Source organism: Semicossyphus pulcher, unplaced genomic scaffold (genome assembly GCF_022749685.1).
Source record: "Semicossyphus pulcher isolate SPU_LCO1_2020_fin unplaced genomic scaffold, fSemPul1.0.p SCAF_10, whole genome shotgun sequence".
NCBI lineage: Eukaryota > Metazoa > Chordata > Actinopteri > Labriformes > Labridae > Semicossyphus > Semicossyphus pulcher.
The window spans coordinates 4,952,799-4,965,177 of NW_027211604.1; the positions used below are offsets into that span (position 1 = coordinate 4,952,799).

At 44.2% G+C, this 12,379-nt stretch overlaps 1 protein-coding gene across 1 annotated transcript in view; it reads right to left on the reverse strand.

The window, feature by feature from the left end:
• The window catches only part of LOC138605581 (neural cell adhesion molecule 1-like), a 296,228-nt gene that overhangs the window by 94,202 nt on the left and 189,647 nt on the right, over nt 1-12,379 (reverse strand). Inside the window, exons 2-4 of the mRNA XM_069677942.1 lie at nt 4,164-4,238; nt 1,532-1,741; nt 393-536 (exon numbers count right to left, since the gene is read on the reverse strand). Coding sequence (XP_069534043.1) covers nt 393-536; nt 1,532-1,741; nt 4,164-4,238 — 429 coding nt within the window. The remainder of the gene's footprint in view (nt 1-392; nt 537-1,531; nt 1,742-4,163; nt 4,239-12,379) is intronic.

Below are 12,379 nucleotides of genomic sequence, written 5' to 3' on the forward strand. Positions count from 1 at the left end.
TGCTTCCCTACAGTTCTCAGATTGTCCAGCCTCTGGAGTCGTTTTCACTCTATTTGGGGAATTTAAAGTCCAATCTGCCCTCAGACATCTTTTAGAGCGACAATAACCGCTTCTCACTGGGCCAAAAAATACAATTTCCATGTTCAGGCGTCATCTATGAGGTCTAAAACTTCCCCTTTGAAAATGCACGGCTTTGTTCACAGATGACGGGCAGCAGGAGAAGGAGATGAGGAAGAGTGTGGCAAATTGATTGGAAGGCATAAATTGGCAGACGGCACTGGCAGGAAGGTGAGGCGACTGCACGGGGAGTCAGAGGGAAGAGACGGGAAGGCGGGTTGAAGGTGAGAAAGTAGCTCAAGCGTTGGAACAATTTTATATTTGACTTGGCTCACCGTCTTTGGCAGACTGGATCTTGGAGCCCTTATGCTTCCAAATGATGGTGGGCGGCGGCGAGCTGACCACGTCGCAGACTATGTCGGCATCGTCACCTTCGTTGAACTCCTGTGGGCTGGGAGCTCTCTGGAAGGTGATCTTTTCTGTGGGGAGAGGAGACAAACACATACATTACACTTTCAGAAATATCTTCTCTGTCACTTCTGAAGGTAGAAACTCTCCTGCGGTACGTTCACGTTGCTTCAGAAAGATCTTACAGTTGATTAGCGGTGTAACGAGGCACCATATGGTTGAGCGTCTGTTCCTCTAATAATCGTTTTGTTGGTTTAGATTAGATATAATCACAGACGGTGTGGGACGGTAGTTCAGGTAAAGACTCGCATTCAGCCAGACATCAGAGAAACCCAGCTCCCAGCCAGCGCTGCCAAGTGGGGCCCAAATGGGATACCCAACAGGGGCAGGAGAAGGAGATTCTCCTGTGGGATACCCAACAGGGGCTCCATACAGGGCCTGTATAGGTCGCATGTAACCCACTTGGAAAGGAGCGGTGCTGATGCAATACATAAAGCTGTTTAAACGTTTAACCTCTCCCAACTTTCACCAAAGCACAAAGCTTGCTATAAAGGAATTCACCAGTTGGTGTTTGATCCAATAGCACGATTGAACATGTCCTGGTGGATTGATTTTAAGCGTGAAAGTTGCTCTCTACTTTTTACCTCTCTGACAGAGTCACAAACCCCGTCTGTTAATAACACAAAAGGCTACAAAGTAATCTAAAAGGCATCTTTTAAGCATGGAAAGTGATGAATCCATTACTGAAATGGGACTTCCTGTATAATATGAACCGGTAATTGTCTTGAAACAACACAACCGCACAGATGTGTCTGCCTTATTTTAACACAGCATGGTTTGGAAATTGAGAATTAGGGTCGAAGCCTGGAGAAAAAAGCTTCTAATAAATCGTTTAAAGATCTGAGTAAGACTAGTTTGTGTAGCTGAGTGTAACTTCAGCTGTTGTCTATATTTACTGCCATCTTTTAAACACGTTTTGCATTGGATGCCAGCAAGTTTAGGATGAATAAATGTGACAGTTTCATGTACTCTAAGGCACAGAGCATACACAAAATATGAGACTTACGGAAGATCTTGACTTGCACCGTGGCCTGGGCCTCCTTGTCCCCGTTCTTTGCCACGCACTTGTAGATGCCGGCGCTGTCCACGTTGGCGTGGTAGATGGTGAGGGTCGACGTGGTTTCATCGCTGCGGCTCACGAAAATGTCGGGCCTGTTGGGGAGGATCTTCTCGCCGCTGGGGGCGTACCAGTCAATGTCTTTAGCATCTCCCACCACTGAAACACAACACATGAAGCGTGAGGCATCGATGGGATAACTCTGTGAGAAGGTCTAAAGCTGCGATATTCATCACAGTAACAGTCTTCTGCTTAGTGAGACATCTGATTGGAGCTGAACCCCCAGCACTGTTTGTACATCAGCAGATGCTGTTTGCAAATGTTCAGAAACACTATCTGTTCGTACTAATAACATTTTCATACTTAGTTACTCATTGGAGTGAAACTCCTTGAACATGTTTGGTCTAGACTCCGTGTCTGGATGATTTTCTGTCAGTAAACAAGAAAAATTAAAGACAAGAAGAAGAAGTAATTATCAGTAAGAATGATTAAATCCTGAACTCTTGGTGTTCAGAGACATTACTGTTGAATCAAAAGCCCCGTTCCTCCAACAGTTGTATTCCCAACACCAGACTAAACATTCAAACTAAAACAAAAGAAGAGCGTATAAATAATTCCTGTTTGCTCAGTGGGACAGTGGATTATTTAGAAGAAGTGTGACTCTAACTGAAAGAGAAATCAAACATCTTTTCTAAATCTTTCATTTTTTATAAAGACGTGAGCAAGCTGAGAGGTTCGTCTGTTTCCCTGAAACATATTAATGCCATCGCATCTCCTCAGGACACAAAGGGACCTAAATGTATTCTGACATCCTTTTCAAGTGGGGATTTAGAATTCAAACTGAAGCTGCGCTCCTTCATAAAACCAAAGAAACACTGGGCGAAATAAAAATGTCAAGGTTCTATATTCCACACGCACACACACATAATACAACTTCTTCTGGCTGCTTTCACACACAAAGTTTTCTGTGAGAAGCAACAGGTCAGCAGAGGGAGTCGGCTGCTTCCTGTTTTCAGGTCTTCTTAAAGGGTCAGTTCACTCAAATTGCACAAAGTATATTTAACTTCTCGAATCATCCAGCCATGCAGATAGCTTTGGTTTCATTGGCCTGTGAAATGTGCGCCTCAAGCCTGACAGATGTTGAAGATGTTAGAGTGCAGACTACGATGTCATACAAATCTAGAGTTGCCTCACTGCTCGCGGTACAAGGTGTTTTTTGGTCTCTGACTGTCAACAAACTCATTTCAGATGAGGTTTACTTTCACTTCCAGATGGTTGGATGTGTAATTGGTGAAATGAGCACATCGTACTGCGCTTGTCTCTTGTCTCAGATCTGTCTCAGAAGGTACTCCAGCTACGAGTGACAGTTAGTCCTGACAAACAAGCTTGAAAACAGTTGCAGCGTCTTGGACAGCTAATCCAAACAGCTTGAGGAATTGTTGTGGAAATGTACCGCCGGCCATGACAGGAACGAGGGAGGATCCTTTTTTTGGCTTTTTGTTTCAGATTAGCGACATGCTAACTGTGGCAAACTGCTAACTTTGTGTAGTCTGCACAAAAATCCTAGCTATTTCATTGGTGGAAAAATATCTACAGAGCAGTATACAGAATATTCTGGAAAGACGTGAGCCCCTGCGGTTCCACCTCAGCGCCGTAACGAAGCTCCGGCGTCATGCAGCCTTTGCCATTTTGCATTGGACCAGGCAGCGCCGACATAAAGCCGCCCCAGCGTTCCGGAAGCAAAACGTGCGCGAGGTTTAAATGAACAGTGCATGCTTCAAACACACACACACGGCGCTGTTCTGCCCTGTCGGCTCCGCTGTTCACACCATTTCGCCTCTGTTATGCCTCTCCCGGAACGATGTTGCCCCACAATTCTGCCTCCGTGCGTTCTACATAGAAGACGGAACGTAACAGAGGCGTAATAATCCCGCCCTGACCTGGCAGTGTAAATTCAGTGCTCTGAGCAAAGAAGCAAACTTCCAGCTTCAATGGTATTCGAGTTAGAAATAATCTTTCAGTAAAGAAAAGACAACTGCACCGCTAAATACCACTTTGTTTTGTGATATGAGTGAACAGGACCGTTAACTTAAAAGTCAGTTTCATCATAACTGCGAGCCCCCGCATGTCAGGATTTTATTAAAGCACAGAGGGTTCTATAATGTCAGGCAGCCGATCAACCTGATGCAAATAACACCTGTACCTCAGACAAGCTAACAGTCGCACATGTGCATTCAGCACGGGGAAAACAGTAAGTGTAAGACCTCTCTCTCATTATCTCTTCAGAAGGCGTCTCTCGCCCACCTCTGCTAAGCCCTCATCTGTACCTGCCTGTGATCTCCACTTCCCACCTCCTCCTCAGAATAAACGGCTCCATCAATTCAATCTCTGTCTTCTTTCCGACTCTGTCTCCTGTCTTTAATTTGTTTGATGCTTAACTTCTAATGAGAGTACATTCACAACTACAACACTCATTATCTCATCTGACTTGTTATCAAATGTTCTCCAGTAATACTGCGTGCATTTTTATACGAGGTGACATTTGCATTCACCTGCGCTAAATGAGGCATGTCTCGCTTACCTTCGCAGAGGAAAAACTTGGACTCTCCCACGCTGATCTCTCCTTGCGTCGGGGTGATTTCCACCTGGATGGCGGCTGGGTAAAGAAAGAAGAACAAAACATACATTAGTCTCTGGTTGCAGGGAGATGAACAGTGACACAGGGGCAAAGCACAGAAAGGCGAGGCTCAAAATCAAATTGCTTTGCCTGCTCAAAAAAACGACCACTTTTCAGGCAGTCGTTCTATGAATGAGAACTCTGGGATGAAATTTTCATGTTCACTAGAGTGCAACATCTCCATGTGCAGATCGCTTATGAGCCTCGATTTTCTACCAGGATCCTGTCGAACTGCGGACTCAGGTGTTGAGTTCATATTCGCACACAGAAGGCTTTGCAAAGTGTGCAAACATAAGATATTAAAACATTTTTCATAATGTTTTCACTTCACTCAAATGTGAAGACGGTTTTGTGAACTAAATATTTTCAAGGGTACGGTCAACGGATTATATCTCCATATATCAACAAGACACTCACAGCATGCAAACAAGCAATTAAGGCTGAGGACATTTAGTGGTATAGAGAGCTGAAATCCTGATACCGCTTCCTGGATAACTGCTGTTCCTCTTTCCTCTGCAGCTCTCAGCATGACCCCTGAAGTGTTCTTTCTTCTGTGAGTGTGAGATGTGACTATCCGTATCCTAAGGATGAGCATCCACAGCTAATAAAACAAACTCCCTTTTATCACCCTTGGTTCAGACTCTGACATCCGCATGAACGTTTAGAGAGTACAGTTGGAGCGACACACGACTTGTGGGCTGCAGCTGTGTTATTTATATGGTACGTCATCATCCATTGGTAATAGACGGAGCTGCTGACGTCAAGCCGCAAGCGTTTACCTTTAGCGGCTACACCTGCAGCACACACACGCCGTGAGGTTGTGTGATTTTTCGTGCTTGTTTACAGTTTACAGGCAGGTGACAAACTGTTGAAGAGCTGCACTAATGTGATATCAGACAGAATTTTCCTGTGGATTAGTCGTTGAAAATGAGAAACTGCCGAGTTTTTGTTTTGCACCAAGCAACACCACCATCCCCTTCACCTCCAGTTCATCTCATTTAATGTCCAGCTTGATCTATTCAGAAGTCCATGACTCATCACATCCTGCATCCTTCCATCACCACCACCATCACCAGACTCGATCAGGGGGTATCCCATACTGCTCTTGGTCTCACTATCCTTATCATGCAACTGTCAAATAACGTATCTGCTCATTTATAACGCAGTCTCTCCTGATGAGTGTTCATAGTTCAAATGGCCTCTGCAGTGCCAGTTCACTTATAAGAAACTACACCTTTTGCTACCAATCTTATGTGGCTCTGTGACAATAATGTGTCTGACACTGGAGAAGGTCATAGGTCAAGTTACGCTGGTGGAAAGAAAAGGACCCAGCGCAGAAGGAAAGCAACTTTTTCGACCAAAAGTTCCAGCAACTTCTCTTCAAGGAACTAAATGGTTCCTGTGGCCCGTTGTTGTCTGCGTTTCCACAGCGGCCTATAGTCCCGGGAAGATTATGCAAATCAGGCCAATGACGTATGAAGAAACTGTAAAAGTAACTGCACTACTGCGCCAGTCCAGTAGGTGGTGGTAATGCACCTTTAGGCTGGTTTACCAACTGCTATTAAATCTCAAAGAAGAAGAAGGTATCATCATTTGTGCAACACTACAATTAGCCTGCTAGCATGGAGGAGATTCAACTTGTAATGTGTTTGATCGTGCTTTACTGCATTGCAAATGGATTGAGCATGAAAGCTTGCATCTCCTACTTCCTGTTGGCACACAACCTCACAACGTGTGTATGCTGTGGGAGTAAACACTCCGCAACACGTCTGCTCCGTGAAATAAATAAACGGTTCACAGAGCCGACGTGCCGGGGAGTGTTTACAGTTTTTTTTCCAATACCATGCAGCCCAAGTGGGTGAAATAAAACACTGTGATAGCTCGACCAGTCAGAAACCTTTGGAAAGACCTTTGGAAAGTCCTACCCCCTGAGCAGGGACTTCTCAGGGGGTGAGTCAACTACCCTGGAACTAAATTTAGACCCTGGTTCCTGCTGTCAAAGCGCACAGAGTTCTTGAAAAGGTTCCTAGTTCCTGAGGGAAGTTCCTGCTGTGGAAAAGCACCTTTTGTGGCAAATGATCTTACAATCAACATTTACTCGGAGAAATAAAAAGAATTATGAATGTGGGATGTTAGTCAGTCTGAAACATATTCAGTAACACTCCATAGATTTGGAGTATTTAGAGAGTTTATGTAAGCCACCTGACAGAGTCTTTGCAGGGGGTTCACGTACTTGTTTCCTCATCCTTACGAAATGATTTCCGGGGCATAATGCCTTAAATCAAAGAATATCCTTTTCCTGAGACTCTAATACACTTCATCTACCAGCTAAAGCTACAGCTACAGTGACACAGATGAGCTTTAGAAGGGCGCAGAGAAACACCTGGTGTTTGTTCCTTCCTGCATGCGGAGAATTAAATAAAAGTCTTGCATATTCGATGAAGAGTGTTGTAATTTTCTAAGGCTTAATCAGGAAGTCATCACTCGCATGTGTGCAGCAGAATGACAGCAGACGTGGTGATTTTTAGATGTGACATGGTTTAATTTAAGGCTCCTATCTTCAGCGATGTGTGGCAGGGGAGCGAAGCACAAGGCTGCGCGGCAGAGACACAGCTGAATCGTGATCCGGAGCTTGACGGAGAGATCCCGCTGAGCCTTCAGCATGTCGCTACTTCACACATATGAGTGAGCCGGTTTCAGCCCAATTCTCACCGGGAGATTCATGGGAATGGTTTGCAAGGACTCACTATTCAAAGTCAGGCAGACACATATCATGACAACACAACAAGACATTGGTGCTTAATGCGACAATCTCATTGCCACAGAAAAACAGCCGTGACTAAGACGAGACAGTCACAGCGGTGGCCTTCGTTGTTCTTTTCTCTCCCTACACACTGGTTTATTTTTTTTGTAAACATTTTCCTAATGAGTTTATAGTCTCCGTCTTTAGTTTGAAGTCTTCTTCAATACAGTCTTGATGTTCATTCATCAAAGCTATGATAAAGAAGGCAATGCTATAGGTTATTGTTGATTGGCAGGTTGCTAATACAGTGACCTGTCGATCAGGATGAAGATGTAACAATAGATATCCAAACTTTTGTCCAAACACGTTACTTCTGGCTCTGGCGGTGGTCAAAATGCCAAACTCAAGGCTTCAAATGGTTGTAATTTTCCTGCTCAAGCACCGTCTCAAATATTGATTTCATTAAGCTATTCAAGGTGAGAATAATACCTCCCTTATTGCTCAGTCAAGAAGTCATACAAATGTAGATCTGCAGCAAAACACTGCCTCTGCCGTGTTCCAGGATAGCATGAAAGCTCCAGAGGCACGGAGCCCCGCTACCCACAGTATGTTTGCTTTTACAGGCTGGAGGTAGATACAAAGAAAACAACATATCCATTTCCTTCCCTCATCTGGTAAGATCACAGATATCATGCTGCAAACCCAAGCTATGCCTCCTAAGACTAAGACAACTGGCCAAAAATCAACTGATCATATCTGCAACACTAAAGACAACAAGAAGGAGCTCAGGCGGTGTGGGAAAGATAGCTATTCCCAGAGCCATTTTCTCAGTGTATCTCTCTAAATGGCCACTTGTGCAGTGTCTGCAGGATGAAGTGGCTGTTGTTGAGTCTCATGTGTCAAACTAAAGTGTGACTGTGTCTCTGCTGCGAACATACTGCGGGTAGTGGAATCCTGGTGTAAAGATGAGAGAAGTCTGCAGGTTTAATTACTGAACAAATGCACAACAACACTTTGTTCTTCATCTGAAGCGGTTTATTCCTGCAGACGAGGCCGGGACGGGTTGCCGTTTGGATCATTGCATTCCTGTCACGTTGTTTACACTGTTTACTGTCACAGATATTTCACCTTAATTCACCAAGTAAATGCCAGAGAGTGATAATATTTCAGCACCTGTTGGCTTTCTATGAATGTGGTACATGGAAGGTTGGTATTTATAACATCATAGGTAGGGCTGTCACGGTAACCCCATGGCTGCAATACAGCGGTTATATGACGCCAACCGCGGGCTGGACCCAGTGACCGTCATCACCACTATTCTTTGCTATGCATATGTTATTAGGGATGCAGTACACTCACTAAACATGCGTCCCAGGTAAGCACCTCATCTTTCCTGTACAGAACGATTCATTATGAACAACAACAAAAAATCACAGTAATCAGCAGCAGAAGAAGAAACCTGGCTGTCAGAGCACCGATGTTTCAAACCTCTGCGCATCTAATCAGCGCAGACGAGCCCGTGTGCAGACGAGCTCGTGTGCAGTCTTGCTACAACGGCAACCAGCCCGCCACCATGGATTTCATTTAAACAATTAAGGATATGAACTTAGTGGTTAATAAACTTGCGTTTCCACTGCTCATGCTGTGTTCACTCATGTCGATGATGTTTCACCGTATGGGGGACGCGCTGTAGTTAAATAAACCAAACATACTCCAGCAGCGCGCTGAGGCAAGGGGGCGTTCAGTACCATGACAGCCCCAATCATAGACAAAAACAAGTTCCTCTTAAACTTTTCAAGCTATACTTAAATTCTCAGGAACCGCTGGCTGTTTAAAGGAAGCACATTTACGAAGCTCAAATAAACCTACTGAATGTTAAAATGTATTGAACCAATCTTGTTAACATGACAAACACAAAAGTTTCAGAAATGAATCACAACACTGTTGAGATACGAGAGAAACAATTACTCACAGCTATCTCACGCTCTTATCATTCCAACGCCAGAAAAGAATTGGAAATGCAATAATACGACGAAACAAGCCGAGTTCAGTGAACAACATCCACGCACAACAATTCAAGTGAGATGACTTATTGAGGATGTGACTTCTCTTTTAATACGGCTATGAAATCAGTATTGTGTGTGTGTGTGTGTGTGTGTGTGTGTGTGTGTGTGTGTGTGAACACATGAGAATACAACACAGCAGAACAAGTACCATTCAACTGAACAGTAAGACTTATTCAGTGACAGCACATCTCCATGGAAATAAAACATTCAGTTTCTAGCTCCAAATAGAAAAGAATAGAAAAGGTATTTTGAATTTGAAAAGCTGCTTTTTAAAAGGGAAGTATTGCGCTCAGTTATTGCAATTTGTGTCAAAATTCAAGGCTCGCTCCCACAAGAATTGATTTCTCCATTACTTCCTCCTCACTGACTGAGGGGAATTAAGGAGAGGGCTGTGTGGCTAATTGTGTAAGACTTCTTTGGGAAAAAAGGTTTCTGGTTGGAAAGCTTTGAGCAGATAGCATTAGCTGGTCAGTGTGTGCTTGCATGTTGCTCAGGTCTCTCTGTAGCCGCTAACTACCGTACCTTTCTGAGAATCATCCTTTTATTAAGTTTTACTCTGTCCTGAACTGACACTATGTTCGTGGCAGATTTCCGGAACACCTGCTCTACATCAAAGAAGAAAAACAGAAAGCTACGACATTGCTTCGTACTCAAGGCAAGGTCATGTTCACAGTGATCTGGGTGATACCCCACTGTGAAGACACATCAAAACAGAATCTACTCTGCAGCGCGAGGAGAGTCAGAGAAGGCAGGAACGCTGTGGGTCTGAATACATGTTTGAGTGTATGAAGGAGAGCTGTCTGAGCTGAACAGAGATGTTATGTTGATGGAAGTGGTTCGGCATATCAATAAGGAGACATTTAGATTGACTGTCCCACTACAACTGTCCTAAAATGGATAAAATGGAGACTCAACCCTGTTTATTAACTGGCAGAGGGGTGGGACAAAATATCGATATGGCATTATATCGTCGTCCTGACTCGTGCGATACAATTATCGATAGGGTGGCACCAAATATCGGTATTTCAATATACAAATATAAGGCACTCTAATCAGACGTCCCAGTGATTTTGACTCATTGCATAACTACTTCATGACTCCTCGCGGTGGCGCTTATGACATGAATCACTGTGTGCGCCGCGACCTCCGGAGTCGTTCAGGCCCATTCAAGTAAATGCTCGTGATTCCACAGCACGCAGCGCAACCGTCTGCGGCGCCTCCCAGAAGCGTCTCTCCGCTAAAGATACACGCCGGGTCTGTTTTTGACAGAGGCCGCTTCAAGCACGCGTCAAGCTGAACAGAGCAGATCGTTCCAAACAGGAAGTCACACACGAAAACAGCAAACAGAACCCGGTCATTTCAAAATAAAACACCATATACAGACCGGTACAGACTCCCGTTTTTTCTGTTTTTAACACACTGAAATCTTGAACAAAGAACACGTTTACTCGCGAATCCAGCTGCTTGGGCCAGCGCTTCGCTGCGTTTCACTGCGCTGCGGATCAGACACGCTTCCTGTGGGCGAGGGCTCATGCCGTCTGACGGACCGGAACTGCGGCGCAGACGGAATGCGCCGGACACGGATCCTGTGGGATCCAGGCGTTCGGGTAACGTGAATGGAAAATAATTAGCTGAAGATATCGTGATGTGAATGTCTTGCGATATATCAATCATTGCAGAATCGCTACATCGTGATATTATCGTTATCGTGGGCCACGTATCGCGTATTGTGAGTTACCCTGCGATTCCGACCCTTATGGCAGAGTAAAGGCTCAGTTCAATTTTGACTGACTGGAATTGATACTTCAGAAATTGGTCAGCAGTAATGTGAATTATGTAAGTGATGAGGTGTTCAATAACAGAAATGTAGGGAAAAGGTGAAGGCCATAACTGTCACATGTGCAGCGGAGGACTGTTGGTTCCTCCAAGACCATAACTTACTGATGACAGACAACCAAAAGGCCATTATTCCACCTATACTGTGGTCACTTGCTCAAAAAAGTCAGCACATTAATTCATGCTTTCATGTGTTTTGCAGTCAAATTCTAAAAAATAATCCCTACTATCCCTTAAGTTTCCACTGCAATGGAAACATTGTTCACTACGGATCTGTATACGTGCCAAAACACCAGCAAGATCCGTTAAAGCTTCATCAAAGCTCTGTAGAGAGACCTGACCTAAATTACATGAGTGAAAAGGAAAACTAAGGAGCCCAGCAGGAAGAGAGCTTTAGGGGGAGGTAGGTGTAGATTAACAGGAGGGACAGAGAGAAGAGCTTGGCATAGTGAGGAGCGAGCTCGGATGAAAGATGAAGCTATCTGTGCCCTGACGTGTGCACTCGTGACACCAATCTAATATCCATCCACTGAGCCTGTCCCTCACTCACTGAGTCCTCTCTAAAGACTCATAAAGCTCTCTGTCTGCTCTCCAGAGGTCCTTCTTTCCCCCTCAGTCCCACACTTAGACACGTAGAGTCACTGCAGCCTGCTCTTTAAAAGCAGCACTTCTACTATCGCTCACATCAGTTGATTTTCACGCAGATTAAGGACTTTTTTTTTTTGGGAATGTGGGAACGAAAATCTGTACATCCCTGGAAATCTAGACTTCTGAAAAACACATGTGGCTCTTTCTGTAACAGCAGAAAGCCGCTGGGTGTTTTTCAGACTTACATCCTTTGTTTTAATATGCACGGCTGTATGCTCTCATTTATATCACAGTTGGCGAGAGCTCAGATCTATTCAAAACATCCTGATTCCCACAGTAGCACGGGTTTGCGGCAACTAATATTTGTGTTTTTAACAGAAACGTGTTCTGAATAAAGAAGCGGAGCTGAGCATGTGTGACTTGGCTCGAATCAGTCTTTAGTCACAGAAATGAGGATTTGAGACGCGACTTGGAAAAGCTCCAAAAGACAAAACAAACTTTCACCAGAAGCACTTCTTACATCTGGGAAGAGGGATTATTGAATGTGATCAGTTGGGACTATACACATTCAAATGAATAGCTAAACACAGCACAGTATTAAGAATCAACCCCTTAAGAGACCACTTTATCATTAATTCAGGGTCTTGTGAATTAAATTGGAAGGTTAGTTGTTTACAAGTATGGCTAGTCTTAGCCCTGGGCCAGGGTATTAACCATAACCAGCCCTGTCAGGACAATGCAAATAGCCCTTTTAGAATATTCTAACATAATATCACATAAGCGGTTAAAAGTAGTGAGTGAAACAGAGAAAGTAGGCCCAAATAAAAAGAAAAACATCTGGCACATGCATAAGTGAACAGTGACCTAGCTTCTGCTAATTTGAGCAG